Source organism: Dipodomys spectabilis, unplaced genomic scaffold (genome assembly GCF_019054845.1).
Source record: "Dipodomys spectabilis isolate Male_0828 unplaced genomic scaffold, ASM1905484v1 ptg000112l, whole genome shotgun sequence".
Classification (NCBI taxonomy): Eukaryota; Metazoa; Chordata; class Mammalia; order Rodentia; family Heteromyidae; genus Dipodomys; species Dipodomys spectabilis.
Genome location: NW_024870789.1, coordinates 2503045 through 2517659, shown reverse-complemented (window position 1 = coordinate 2517659; position 14615 = coordinate 2503045). Strand labels below are relative to the sequence as shown.

The 14615-nt window shown below is 53.0% G+C and overlaps 1 protein-coding gene across 1 annotated transcript in view; it reads right to left on the bottom strand.

Annotated features, from left to right (window-relative positions):
- Positions 1 to 14615, bottom strand: part of Caln1 (calneuron 1) — a 127533-nt gene that overhangs the window by 58110 nt on the left and 54808 nt on the right. The window contains exon 3 of the mRNA XM_042688142.1: positions 4274 to 4417. Coding sequence (XP_042544076.1) covers positions 4274 to 4417 — 144 coding nt within the window. The remainder of the gene's footprint in view (positions 1 to 4273; positions 4418 to 14615) is intronic.

Below are 14615 nucleotides of genomic sequence, written 5' to 3'. Positions count from 1 at the left end.
ATGAGCCCCAGCCTGGCCCTGGAGGTAGGTGGGGACTGAGTCTCCACCATCCTGGCTACTGAGCTGTGAAGTCTGTGGTCTCCTCAGTTTCTGGGACTGGAGCCCCACTGAGCCAACTGGGAGGCTAAGAATCAGAGGACAGTGGCTGGGGAGGAAAACTCACAAGATCCCCTTCTCAGCCCACAGCCGAGTGGTGACATGGGCTTGTCACCCCAAGTTATGTGGGAAGCTGTGATCAGGAGGCTCAATCCCAGTAGTTGGGATTACAGGAGTGTGCCACCACAGCCAGCCCTTTAAAACAACAAAAGGCCATAACTCAAGAATTTCCCTACCAGGTTGTTCCTAAGCATCCTGGGGAGGATTTTCTCAGATTTATGGTTAAAATCAACAGTTGGGGCCAACTTCTTGAAAAAAAACAAACCCTAAATTTTGGGAAAATTAAGCTTAAATTTTATATATAAATGAAAAACAAATAGCAGAAAATTACTTAAGAATGGCAGAGTGCAACACTAAAAAGAGTTAAATACACAGGCAAAATAAACACTTCAAATCTGGCCATAAAGTTGGAAGTATCTTTAAAATTGAACATAATGAAAGTCATAAAGCAGGTAGGGAGCATGGACTAAAACGAGCAACGAACAGCCAAGGGGAGGCGGCGCGCCGTCTCAGCTTCCGTGAAGGAGCCGTGGGACTGCGCCCTCCATCCCGGCAGCCACACTCGCCGGCAACGCGAGAATGCACGTTCGAGGCTCGCCAAATTCTCCAGCACTTGAAGGTGAGGGCAAAATCAAGCTTTTTAAGGTGACATTTCCTGCATTCTAAACGCTTTATGAAATGGCCTCAGGGAAAATCAGACATGATCACGACCTGTATTTGGCTAGCAAGCTGCAAGCCTCCAACTTACTTCAGTGTGAATAAGATCCAAAACTTTTTATCTTTCCAGAAAAAAGCTCCACACCATGTAGAGAGCCAAATGAATAAAACATGAGTATTCTTTAAGGAATCGCTCTATTTCTCTTTCCTATGCTGTTTATCTGGGCAGTAACACTTCCATCCTTAACCACATACACTCTTTGTTAATTGATTGCTTCTCTATTTTTTGTGGTTTGTAAAGAATGGGTGCCTGGGTCTATTCCAGGATTTAGGGGGTTAGTTTGTAAGTCTCCAAGTGGGAGGTAGTGATTCTTATCCAAATTGTTGCTATTTGTTTCTGGCTTGTTGTGGTAGGCAGATAGTTCTGCACTGCACCATCAACACACGTGCACACACACACACACACACACACACACACACACACACAACTGGCCAACTGGCTGTAGCCAGGAGAGAAACGAAGACCCTCCTGCTCACCCCATCCTGCCCCCCAGGAACTGTGCAGCTGAGCTACTGTTCTGGATGCTGTCAGGGCTCACACACCCAGAGTCGCCTAATGAAAACCTCGTGTGTTGACCCAGCACACACAGACCAGCTCAGGCTAATTCCAGCCAGACCTTGGGCTGAAGGTAAAAGGAACCCCAGAAAGATAAGGCTGTGGGGACCAGACTCACTTCTAGTCATGGCCAGGTGGATGGACAGATGAGTGGATGGATAAATAGATGGAGGAGGGAAAGGGAGGAAGGGAGGGAGGGAGGGAGGGAGGGAGGGAGGGAGGGAAGAAGGGAAGGAGGGATATATAGATGGATAAAAACTTGGAGGGGGGAGGAAAGAGGGAAGGGAAGGGAGAAGGAAGGGAAGAGGAAGAGAGAGGGAGGAGGGGAAGGAGGGGAGGAGAGGAGGAAGGAAGGAGGAGGAAGTGAAGAAGGGAAGGATGGAGGGATGGAGGAAGGACTCAGAGTAGGAGGGCTAGAGTGAAGGTGGGAAGGGGAGATATTTGGGTGGATGACGGATGGATGATTGATGGGTGAATGGTGGGTGGATGGATGATTGATGATGGGTGTTGGGTAGCTGGATGATCAATGGATGATAGATGGTAGATGCAGGATGGTGGATGGTAGATGGTGGGTGATGGATGGAAGGTGGGCAGATATGTGGACACCCCATGGTCATTGCTCCTGCTGCCCCTGATGGCTGCAGGTATAATCTCCTTACACTCAGAAGCCTAAGCCTTTTCCAAAATTCGTTTTTTTCTTTTTTGCATCATCTCCACAAAAGCATCCCCTGTGGACCCAGTCCACACAAGCTGAGATCGGGTAAAGTAGAAGCACCTGTTGCTGAAATGAGAAAGGAAGGGTATAACTCGATCTTAACTTTTTTGGGGGCAGGGGGGTCCGGTCGTGGGGCCTGAACTCTGGGCCTGGGCGCTGTCCCTCAGCTCTTCAGCTCAAGGCTAGCACTCTACCACTTGAGCCACCTTCCCAGCCCATCGATCTTAACTTTTTTTGGGGGGGGGGGTCCGGTCGTGGGGCCTGAACTCTGGGCCTGGACGCTGTCCTTCAGCTCTTCAGCTCAAGGCTAGCACTCTACCACTTGAGCCACCTTCCCAGCCCATTGATCTTAACTTTTTAACAGAACAGCTCCAAGGGCCCCAGTATGAGAGGGGTCCTAAAAAGCATTCACCAAGGTGGGCACTTGAGGCCCACACCCGGAATCCCAGCTACGTGGCACTGGAGACCCACACCCACAATCCCAGCTACGTGTCAGGCTGAGGTTGGACAGACAGCAATTCAAGCCCAGAGGGGAGAAAAGCTTTCAAGACATCCCAACTATCTGCTGAGTGCAGGGGTGCACGCCTGTCGTTCTAAGCTAAAGAACCAATTCTAACAAGAGCCAAGTCCACTCTGGCCTGCAGAGACACACGGTTGTCAGAGTCGGGAGGTCAAGTCCAGGCTGCAGAGCCGTCCTGCTATAACCTGAGCACGGAGCGGTACCACTGTACTTGGCAGATTGGCGAGGCCTTCATCATCACAGAGTTGCTGTCCTTCAGATAAACCCACAGACAACGGGAAAGGAAGGCTCATGCCATGTACAGGTCAGCATGGCATGCATGGATCAGTGTGCCATGCACAAGCCAGTGTGCCACGCGTGGGTCAACAGGCCACACACGGGTCAGCGTGCCATGTGCAGGTCGGCATGCTATACATGGATCAGCATGCGCCATGCTCAGGCCAGTGTGCCACACAAGGGTCAGTGTGCCACATGCAGGTCAGCGGGCCATGCACAGGCTGCCATGGGCAGGTCAGTGTGCCATGCATGGGTCAGCAGGCCACACACCCTTCTCCCCACCACAGCCCAGTCTCATCCCCCGAGATGTGCCGGCCCTGCCTTCTAGTTCCCAACACACATCATGCTCCTCCCAAGCCAAACCATGGTCCTGGCCTCCGAGCATCCGAGCTGCTTGCACAGCAGGAGGAGCTGTGTTTACTAAAGGAGAGCCCCACGCTTGGCGCTTACCCAAGCCAGGGTTGAAATGCCAAGAGGTGCACACCTGGTTTGGGACAGATCTTAAGTCTCTTAGAGTAAGACCCAGGCACAGTGGCTCACACCTATAATCCTGGCTACTCGGGAGGCTGAGGTCTCACAGTTTGAAGGCAGCTGTAGCAGGAAAACCTGTGAGGGTCTCATCTCCAATGAACCACCAATAAACCAAAAGTAACATGGTGAAAAGTTGTAGAATACCAGCAAAAGCTGTGGGACAGTGCAAGGTCCTGAGTTCAATCCCAGCACTAGCACATACCCACACACATATACACAAAAGAATTTCAGAGCAAGAAAGGATCTTAAGGCTTTCCTAAGGAAGCCAAGCATGAAGGGACATGCCTGTAATCCCAGCTACTCAGGGGCAGAGGTGGGACAAGCACCCTCTGAGGATAACCAAGGTACAGAAGCAAGACCCATCGGGAAATTGAGTTACAAGAAACAGGACTGAGTCATCATTCAAGTAGAGGGCTTGCCTGGCTTGAGCTCATTGTGCCATAAAGGAAAGAGAGGAAGGGAAGGGAGGAGAGGAGGGGAGGGGAGGGGAGGGGAGGGGAGAGGAGGGGAGGGGAGGGGAGGGGAGGGGAGGGGAGGGGAGGGGAGGGGAGGGGAGGGGAGGGGAGGAAGGGAGCAGGTAGGAGCCAATGGCTCCACAGCCTGACTAGCACCTTGGTCACCCCATTTCTCTAACAGTTCTGAAATCCCTACCGCAGGCTGGGACTCTGAGGACTGTTGTGGAAAATTCTGCTCCAAGTTTCCATCCCACCCAGGGCCGATTGAGGCAGGAGCTGAGCCCTGGACCCCACACCACCCGCTGCCCCGCATCCCCCCCCCCGCCCCGTCCCCCGCCCCTGCTCACCGTCCATGTCCAGGCGCTGCATGATGATGGCCAGCTCCACCTCGCTCGGCATGTACCCCAGCGAGCGCATGGCCATGCCCAGCTCCTGCTTGGAGATGAAGCCGTTCCCATCTCGGTCCAGAACACGGAAGGCCTCCCTGATTTCTGGAAGGAAAGACAGAGTCCTGCGGTCACACGGCTGTGCTCATGCCCAAAAATACTTGGCGATGGCCTAGAGAAAGCCAGGCACCCACAGCGATGCCTCCGAAGACTCCCAGCAGGCCAGAGAGCCCAAAGAAAGAAAAATGCAAGGACAGGAAATAGGGAGTGGAGGGAGAGGAGGGGCAGGTGGGACCGGACGGGGGCCCAGCAGCCGTTGTTTCTGCCCGAGGGGGAGAAACAGGATGGGCAGTGCGTCCAGGCTCCTGTGTTCAGGGCTGGGTGCAGAGCTTTCCTGACCTCGGTGGGTCCTGATGCTTCTAGTTCCCCCCTGACTGACAGCGGTGAGCGACCTCAGGTCAGAGACAGCATCAGGATGCTGGAAGCATCTTGGGCTCCCAGTCCAGCAGAAACCCCATTCTGTTACCAGAAAGACCCGGTTTACCTCTTGCCACAGGTCAGCTGCAGAGCCCCCCACCCCCACTCCGGTCCCTTCCTCCAGGCCTTGCAGCTCAGTGTTGCCAGCCCCACTGCACAGTGCTCACCAGACTCCATGCAGGGGCTGAGGGGGAGCAGAGGCCAGAGCTTGAGGGAAGCTCCCCTGACCTTCCATGGCTTTGCCTGCCCCCCCCACCGCCCCACACAGGCCCAGGTGTGGTGGCTGCCAGGGCCCACTGCCTGGCATAGCATTCCATGTCATGGGTTGAAAACAACCCATCAGGCACCACCAGGAACCCTTCCTGCACTCCTCCCAGGAGCCCCAGCCATGTGGCCCTGTCATCCACGCCAAGTCCTGGCGTTGCTCCAGTGACTTGCTCAGGACCTGTTACCCGGACCCAAAGGCCCAGCGGCCCACCTCGGTCAGGACCACAGGTCCAGAGTCCCATGGCTACATCAGGGTAGGCACCCTAGGGAGCCTAGGCTGGGGCATGTGTTCTTTCCTGAGACAGCTTCTGGCAACTCCCCATTCCTTGGCCTCATCCCTGCCCTTCTGCTCCAGCTCTACTGTCCCTCTTCTGCCTGCTTCCCTCCCTCCCTCTTGTGGGGCCTTGGGGACCACTGTGCACCCACGACAGTGGCCCCCATCTCAAAAGCCTCCATCACATCCCTGAAACCATCTTTCCAAGGTAATGTTTACGTGTTCCAGGGATCCAGACTCTTGTCTTCATTCTTGTTGTGTTTCTCCCCAAGATTCTTCTGCTCTCCCTCCCACCTGAACAACCTCCCATCCCTGGAAGAGCAGATCAAGGACACGAACTCCACAAGAACATGCTTGGCTCCCCACTGCCCAGTTGCTGCCCCAGAAGTGGCCCCCACGGAATGTGTCTCCACCATGACACCGGAAGGCACCTAGTAGGCAAGGGTCTGGTGGCACCAGCGTCTCACATTTACAGCAAAGTACTGTCGGGGCTCTTGCACACCGAACCCTGAGTGTGTGGGCCACATGTGCCTGTGGATGGGGGGGGGGTGGGCAGAGCCAGAAGTGTCCATGTGCCAGTATGTGAGAAGAACCTGAGCTGGCCGCCGGGGTCCTCAGAGCCCGAACTGACCGCTGGGTCTCCACAGCTGAGCTGGCTGCCTGGGTCCTCTGGCCTTCAAGCCGCTCCATCCCCTGCAGTGGCAGACACCAGAGGTCTTTAAGAGGAGGACAGGAGGCCCCGATTCTCCCTGACCGTTCACCTGCTGCCTGGACTCCTTCCTCCCCCATCAGTTGAGTAAGAACACGTGGCAGCCCGTGCCCATGGGGACATCTGTCTTCATTTCAGGTTTCGCCCAGTCACAAAGCATGCCGAAGGGTCTGGGAAGTGTCCTATGTCTTCCTAGCCAGTCCCAGTACCCTGAGAAAGCTGGAAGCCACTGCCCAGCTGGAGGGCATGGCACTGTCACCATGGCCCCACGCAAGCCAGCTTCAGGGCCCTGCAGGACACAGAGCAGATTCCCCACAAACTCTGTGAGCCTGTGCCTCCCTGGATGGCCCAGTCCATATGGGGGGGCAACCTCATGCTCCCCATCTGAGACACAGTGAGGTTTGATCTCTTTCTAACAGCTGCAAGTTTGCTTTGGGGCTGGGACAGAGGAGAACATGCCAGATAAGGGCACATCCACGGCTGGGGTCCTGTGTGGCTGGCAGATGGTGTCACGTCCACAGCTGGGGTCCCCCCATGGCCAACAGATAGGGCTTCAGTCTCTGTGTCCTAACTGTGGGCCCCCACAGGGTAAATGCCCTGTGTTTGCGTAGACATGTCAGTGCCCGGCTTCCAGGAGAGAGCGAGACAGACAGAGAGATGGAGACAGAGACAGTCTGTCTGTTGAAGTAGACACTAACTTTGTTTTCTTTTAGAACAGCAGACAAGGAAGAAAACCAAGGTACCAGTCTAGGAAGCCATGCTGAGAGAGCATGACAGAGGCTCCGTCTTTCTAGGTCAAGGAGACCCCAGCACACCCCAGGCTTAGCAGCAGGAGAGGGTCTTGCAGGCCGGAGACACAGATGTGTGAGCTTCTCATTTTACTAACAGCAGCACAAGGTGTGATACTATGCCCAGAAAACCAGCAGGGGGTGGGGGGTAGGCATGCCCTCTCCTGGCTGCAGCCCACGAGGGACACTCAGAGAGGAGAGGCAGATCCAGCCTTCAGAAACGTGATGCCAGCGATACCCTGTGCTTATCCTGCCTTTTGTGAAGCCCCTTGTGCTTTGGTGACGTGAGCCTGCTCTGCTCTTGGTCTTTTGCTCAAGTGTACTTTTCAGTCTCTTGAGACACGTGACTCCTTTCTCAGCATGACAGATTCCTTTCCCACGCGTCGGCTGAAGTTCAGACGCCAGCCCAAGTCAGTGTCAGTTGACTAATAATCTAGCTTTGAAGATCCGCAGAAACGTACAGTACAGTTTGCTACTTAAAATTAGTACTGAGGGGGCTGGGCAGCATAGCATATGCCCGCCATCCCACCCAACTACTCAGGAGGCAGAGGTAGGAGGATTGGGTTTGGATGCCAGCCTGGACAAATGCATGAGATCACATCTGAGAGATAAACTTAAGGTAAAAAGGGCCTGGAGCCTTGCTCAAGTGGTAGAGCACGAGGCCCTGAGGTCCGTGTCACCACCAGTGCCAAAGGACAATCAGTAATGAGTAACAGTAATTTCTACTAACTCCATCCCTGTTAGACACAAAATCCATTTATTCTCCACTGAGGATTCAAAATCTATTAATTCTCCACTGGAAGATACAAAACCCATTTATTCTCCACTGAAGTGTATCCGTAGGAATAATGCGAGTTTTATTCTTGTTTTAATAGGCGACGGGTCCGTTAATGAAAAAGATGATGGGTTCTGTTGATAGAGATCACAGAGAAGCCACAAAACTGGAGAGATGAAGTTCAGCGAGACAATTATTAAAAACCTAGCCCAGAAAATGGAAGGCGCAGCCCTGGAGGTCTTTATTGAGAGGAGACAGACAACATGGCTGAAGAGGGACCGGGGCTGGCGAAGTTCAAAGAGCCAGAGCGTGGCATGACGGGATGCAGCGTGCTGGGATCAGCTGGCCAAGGCTCTGCCCTCTGGCCTCCACCAGGCAAGCCAGGAATTAGTGGAGCATGTGTGTGTCCACCTCCGGCCACCGCCTTTTTCTAAATAAAGTTTAATGAAGCATGGCCATTCCTCTACACACTGTATGGGTTGCTTGCTGTCTAGTTCTGTGCACACCGCATGTGTGGATGGACCTTCTTGGTGTAGACTCTGGCCCACATGAACACTCTGGCTTTGGAGGCTGAGGCCAGTGGCACTTGATATAGACCACGTGGGGGGGATGGGGGGGGGGTCTTGGTGATTTTAAATTAAAAAGAACCAGATCCATTTTTAAATAAAGAACCCTGACAGCGAGGTGACTAAAGCTAGTGTGATCATTCTCGAGTGGCTGCCTTCCTTTTGTTTCAGTTTTGCTATTTGTGGGGTTTTATTGGGGGGGGGAGGCATGCCTTTTTTACATACTTTTTTTTTTGGTAGGTCCTGGGGCTTAAACTCTGGGTGCTGTCCCTCAGCTCTTCAGCTCAAGGCAAGCTCTCTACCACTTGAGCTGCAGCACCACTATTGGTTTTCTGATGGTTCATAAGAGTCTCATGGACTTTTCTGCCCAGGCCGGCTTTGAACCATGATCCTCAGATTTCAGCCTCATGAGTAGCTAGGATTACAGGCATGAGCCACCAGCGCCTGGCTGCATACATGTTTTTAAAGGACCTCTAACCGATCTGAGTGGCCAGAGACCCCAGATGAGAATTCAGAGGGGCCCCAGAGGTAGGGCCACAGGAAGAGGAAGGAGAACCAAACCAAGGGCAGGAAGGGCTGGTGGCAGGGGAGGGGAGGTGGAGAGGGAGGGCGTGCACAGTGCAGCCTCATCACACACTCCATTCAGCAACCTGGCTTTGTCTGCTGGCACAGTTTCAAAGGACTGGTGAAGCTGCCCTCCAGGACCACTGCCCTAAATGCCAACTCACTGTGCTTCTGCCTGTTCCAAGGTCCCCAAGCGAGGGACCCCGGCCCCCAGGAGGGGGGGCCTGAGAGACCTGAGGTCCCCAAGGGAGGGACCCTGGCCCTGAGGCCGGTCCTGCATCCATGCTTCTGTTATCAGAAGTCTTTTTTCAGCAAAGGATTTTAGAAAGCTTAAGAAAGCTTAAAGAACTGAAGATTTACTCAGAGGGAATGAAAGACTCTCTGGAGTTAAGGAGAGCAGAAATTCACCGTGAAAAACCCTGGAGGTGGACTAAGACTTCAGAGCAGGGACGGGCTGAGAGTCAAAGTCAGGGGGGCTGGGGTGAGGGGACAGAGCAGGGGGTGAGGGGGAAGGGAGGCTGGGCACTCGAGGCCATGGACTGGAGGCTGTGCACATGGAGGCAGGGAAAGGAGGCTGTGGAGTGGAGGCAGGGAAGAGAGGCTGTGACTGGAGGCAAAGAAGGAAGGCTGTGCACTGGAGGCTTACAGTGAGGCAGGGAAGGGAGGCTGTGCAGTGGAGGCAGGGAAGGAAGACTGGGAATGGAGGCAGGGAAGGGAAAGGCCCAGTGCTCGTGATCACTGCATCAGGCTGGCTCCTCCCTGAGCCTGAGCGACTGCACAACTCATGATCCTGGCCCTTGCATCACCTTGGGGCCAAAGTCACATCTTCAGTTGCAAAATGAAGCCCAAGTCTTTCCCTGGCTGCTCTTCTGAAGAAAGAACACTCCAGGAACACATCAGGGGGTGACATTGTTAGATCTGCGAGGGTACATGGCCCCTTCCCTTTGTTCTCCGGCCATGCTCCCCTGGCCCTCCCTAGATGTCCCCACCCAGAGTCTGTAGCCAGGTAACTGGCACACTGGGGGGAGTGAGCAGTCCCCCAGGCTCCCAGGTCACTTCCTCTTTCTCTGGGGCCCTGCCATGCCTCCTCAGACTGTGAGAGGTTCCCGGGATCCGGGGTCACTTCCTCTTCCTCTAAGGTCAAGTCCTCGCCCGCCCCATCACACCTCCTTGGGCCATAAGAGGTTCCCTGGTTCTGAGGTCAGATCCTCTGAGGCCATGCCTCCTCCTACCCTCTCCCTAGAGAATCAGTCTCCTCCCCCTCTCCCACTACACACACACACACACACACACACACACACACACACACACACACACACACACACACACACACACACCTCCATCTCTTGCAGCCAGCAGTTTTCTCTCTCCTGGATAAACTCTTCTCTCCCTGAACCACATAGTGGTCTCCTTTCCCAAACCTTACATAGGGTCCCAAGAGGGGACAGTGTCAGGAATCGCTGGACACCCCTTCCCCGCCCCTGCCACTCTAAGGGTCAGTTTGCTTCCTGGTTGCCCTTCCTCAGACCCAAACTGCTGAAAGCCAAATGCACCCCACCCTAGATTTCTTGCCTTTGCCATTGCTGGCTATGTATTTGATGTGGTACCACGCCAGAGGGACACACACACACACACACACACACACGCACGCGCGCGCGCCTCTTTTTTATCAAGTCTCCTTTCAGGGACACCTGAATCGAGAATTCGACTCAGCTGGAGAGACTTCGGGTGGATAAGGCCGCCTTCTACCTGATGCTTCTTCCTCTGCACTCACCAGACCCCCTCCCTAACTCAAGTTTCTTATTATACTCCCTAGATGCCCTCCCACTGAAGGACTCCATACAGCCTAAAACAGTTTCAGCCAACGCAAGGGTGAGTGGCCAGAGGTTCTCTATGTCCAGGCTTTCTTTATTCTCCTTGCTTGTCCTTCCCTCTGTCTGAGGCAAGAGCTTCCCAGCCATCTCCTCCAGAAAAGTAACTGTCCTTGTCTTGTAGCAGTTCAATGTACTCTCTCCCTGTCTCTCCCTTCCCCCTCTCCTCCCTCCCGCACTCTGCTTGTGCCCTTGAGAATGAGCTGCAGGCCAGGTCCTGGGGACTCCTTCTAGGTTCCCTCTTGAAGCCTAGCCATCCTGGGCTTGAATTCTCTTAGCTAAACCTGCCCCACCCTCTAGAGCACCCACACTCAATTAGGGTGTGCCTTTCTGCTTGTCTGTCTGCTGTTTGTCTACTTGTCCGCTTGCTTGCTTACTTACTCACTCAATAAAGTTCTGCCAAGTTTCCTTACTACTATGGCTTGTCCAAAAACTCACCATCATGGCCACGTGGTGGGTTTTCATGCAATCCCCACTCTTCTAGCAAGTGTTCAAAGGTCAATTTGTATGCTAATGTGTCTCTTTACCAAAACTGTTTTAAAGTTTTTCTAAGGTAACCAAGACTTAACTGGCTCCACAGGCCAAAAGAAAATTCAAGTCATTTTAAACTCAAACCACATGCAGCTCTAAGGTAACCAAGACTTAACTGGCTCTGCAGGCCAAAAGAAAGATTGGGCAGTTTAAACGTCAAGCCGCAAAGCTCATCGGATTTGGGTGCAAACAAATGCTTCTAATGCCTGTAAGCCAACTTGGATACAGAGCTGACAATGGTTTCGATCTTAATTAGTATCCCAAAATGCTACATCAGTTAAAAATTAACTAGATTGTTAATCAGTTGCTGTTTCAAAACTCTCATCATTTCCAGTATTGAGTTTTGTCATTACAGATTTTACCCTCTGCAGCATTTAGTCAGACCCACAGAGAGATCAACAACTCTTACAAGTTTTTATTGGTCATATTTAACTTCTTTTCTTAACGAGTTCCAGGTGAGCCCTGCTTAAAAATTATTTCTATTGATCTCCTTGTTGCTTCAATTGAGAATAAAAAGGGTTTGATGGCAAAAAAGTCACTCATCTGTCCCTCTGCCCCTCCAATGTGGGATGTGCCATCAGTCATCTGGGACATGCCATCCCAGCAATGAGTACCTAGACCCCCAGGACAAAGCTAGTCCTGGTGACAAGAGATCATGGAGAGAAGAGGGAATAGCATGTCAGATCCTAAATGGAGTCATTCTATGCCTCTCCTTTCAAAACAAGGAGCAAGGAGGTAAAAAAAAAAAAAATAGTTACTAAGCCTGCCTAGCTAATCTTCATACTTGTCTTTCTTCTAACTGGACAGGAACTTATATAATGACTCAGGACAGCTTGCCTCTGTTCCTTCCTGGGTCTCCAACCATACTCCATAGTCCAGTTACAGGGAATGATTAAGACCTCCCAACCATTCCTTAACCACTCCAATCTAGCCCTAGCTTCTGACTGGTTATTCTTAGGAAGTCAGAGACATGATCCACCAACTCCAGAGCCACTTGGAACACAGGAGACAGGAACTAGCCAAGTCATCCAAATTTTCTTTTCCTCCATGAATCCTTCTGCTGTTTGTGTGCCCTCCAATAATGGTTTTCCTTTTTCTAATTGTTCGTAAGACTTTCAGATTTCATCCAAGGACACATACGCGTGTTTGCCACCAAGGAATTCTTGCTGCTGCCTCCTCCCAGAGCCCACGACATCTCCACCTTCTACCTCTAACGTTGATGCCCCTTGCCAGCAGGAAGCAGCCAGAGAATCAATGCCCCTCTATAACTATCAAAACGCTGGAATGTTAGGTCTGCCCAAGAGAAATGGCCCCTTCCCTTTGGTCTCCCTCTGTGCACACACATAACCCTCTCCCTAGAAGTACCAGCCCAGTACCTGTAACCCAGGTAACTGGCACACCTGGGGGTGGTGGGCGGTCCCCCAGGCTCTGAGGTCACTTCCTTTTCCTGTGGGGTCATGTCCTCACCCACCCTGTCTTGCCTCCTCAGATCATGAGAGGTTCCTGGGCTCTGAGGTCACTTCCTCTTCCCCTGGGATCATGCCCTCACCTGCCCCGTCTCACCTCCTCTGACTGTGAGAGGTTCCTAGGCTCTGAGATCAGGTCTGCATCGTTGTGGCAATGCTTCCTCCTGCCCTCTCCCTATATAATGTTCCCCCCTTCCACTCTCCCCCTGCATACCTCCATCTCATGTGGGCCAGCAGTTTGCTTCCCCCTCCCCTCCCATAAACTCTCTTCTTTCAGAACCACATGGTGGTCTCCTTTCCCCAAACCTTACAGACATTATACCATTACAAATCATGAACACCATAACCCTTTTTGTGTTAAACTAGGCAGGCACAAGGCAGCCAGGAAGTTGAGGCCTATCCAAGTCTTTAAGAACAAGAGCAGCATGGTGGTGCATGCCTGCAATCCTGCCATTCAAGAGACAGATGCAAGAGGACCGTAAGTTGAAGGCCAGCCTGGACAGCACAGCAAGACCCGGTCTAAACACCCGCCCTATGGGAGCAGAACCAGAGCTGAGCTGCTCTGCCCACAGATTCTACGCCTGGTGATGAAACCAAGTTGATTTTATCATGCCATGTAGGCTGGGGCACACAGAAATTTCCCCCACAGTCAGAGAACAAGGCAAATGAGAGCAGAAATTGATGTGCAAACCCATCCAGGACAGACAGGAGGCCACCCCTGGCAGGGCTGAGGGGCTCGGAGTTTATTTGAATATGTATGAGGGCAGGAAGAGGCAGTCTCTATGCAAATGACCAGGGCTAGAGCTCAGGGCCAGCCCTGCAGACAGATGGGGAGAGGGGGGCTGGTGAGGGAGGGAGGGGTGGGTAGAAAGAAAGGGGATGAAGGGAAGGAGGGAGAGGGAGGGGGAAGGGGGGGAGCTGTTCACTGCGGGCCTGGTGAAGGGGGACAGGGACACCAAGCAGCAGGTGCAGTAGGCAGGCCACACTGGGCAGCCAGAGCAGCTAATTGAGTGGAATTTACCCGTGAGCATCAATGGTTATAATCAATACAGTGAATTTTTCAGTCAATTTATTGTTCCTCAACTGTAAAAGTTAATAATCAGAGACCAGGGGAAAAGCATCATGTGAGGAAAAAAAAATAACCATTTTGTGGATTTAGCACGGATATGCAGGCCAGAAGAACAAAGTCCAGGCTCTAGAAAGAAAGCAGAGGCAAAAATGAACAGAGAGAGGAGGAGAGGGAAATGGGAGAGGGGAGAAGGAGGGGAGAAAAGAGAGGAGAGGGGGGAGGGAAGGAGGGGGAGAGAGGGAACAGTGAAGGAGGGAGAGGGGAGAGGGAATAGAGAAAGAAGAGAAGGGAGGAAGCAGAGGGGAGGGAAGAGAGGAGAGGTGAGAGAGAGGGAAGGAGGGAGAAGAGAAGGAAGGGAGGGAGGGGAGAAGAAAGGAGGGAGAGGGAGGAAGGGAGGGGAGAGGGAGGAAAGGAGGGAGAGGGAAAGAAGGTGAGGGAGGGAGGGAGGAGAGCAGCCCCTCTGTGGATAGCCCAGTTCTTCTCTGGTCACCAAGGTCAAGTTCCCTAGATTTCACCCTTCCTCTCTAGTTGACCTTGCCTACCCATGGCTGTGAGCGTCCGGTGGGCAGAACAGCCTGGCAGGGCAGGAGTCCGCTGGGTGGGTGCAGGGACGGGAACCCTAACAGGATGTGGGGGGCTCACCTTGTCCCACATGCTGCTCCCACCAGAATCGGCCTGCACCTCCAAAAAAACCATTTCCAGGGCTAATATCTGCACTGGCCCCAGAAACAAACCTGCCATCAGCCACAGCCGTTGCCCTGCATCTGGGCCTCTGGCACATGACGTGAAGAAGCTGGGACCCACTCTCACCAGAGCAGAACAGACATGCAGATCCTCAGGATGGGGGACGAGGGGGCGGGGGGGGGGCAGATCTGGGATTCCAGCCGATGATGCACGTCCAGCACACGCTCAGCTCACACTTGCACACACAACAGACAAATCCCAC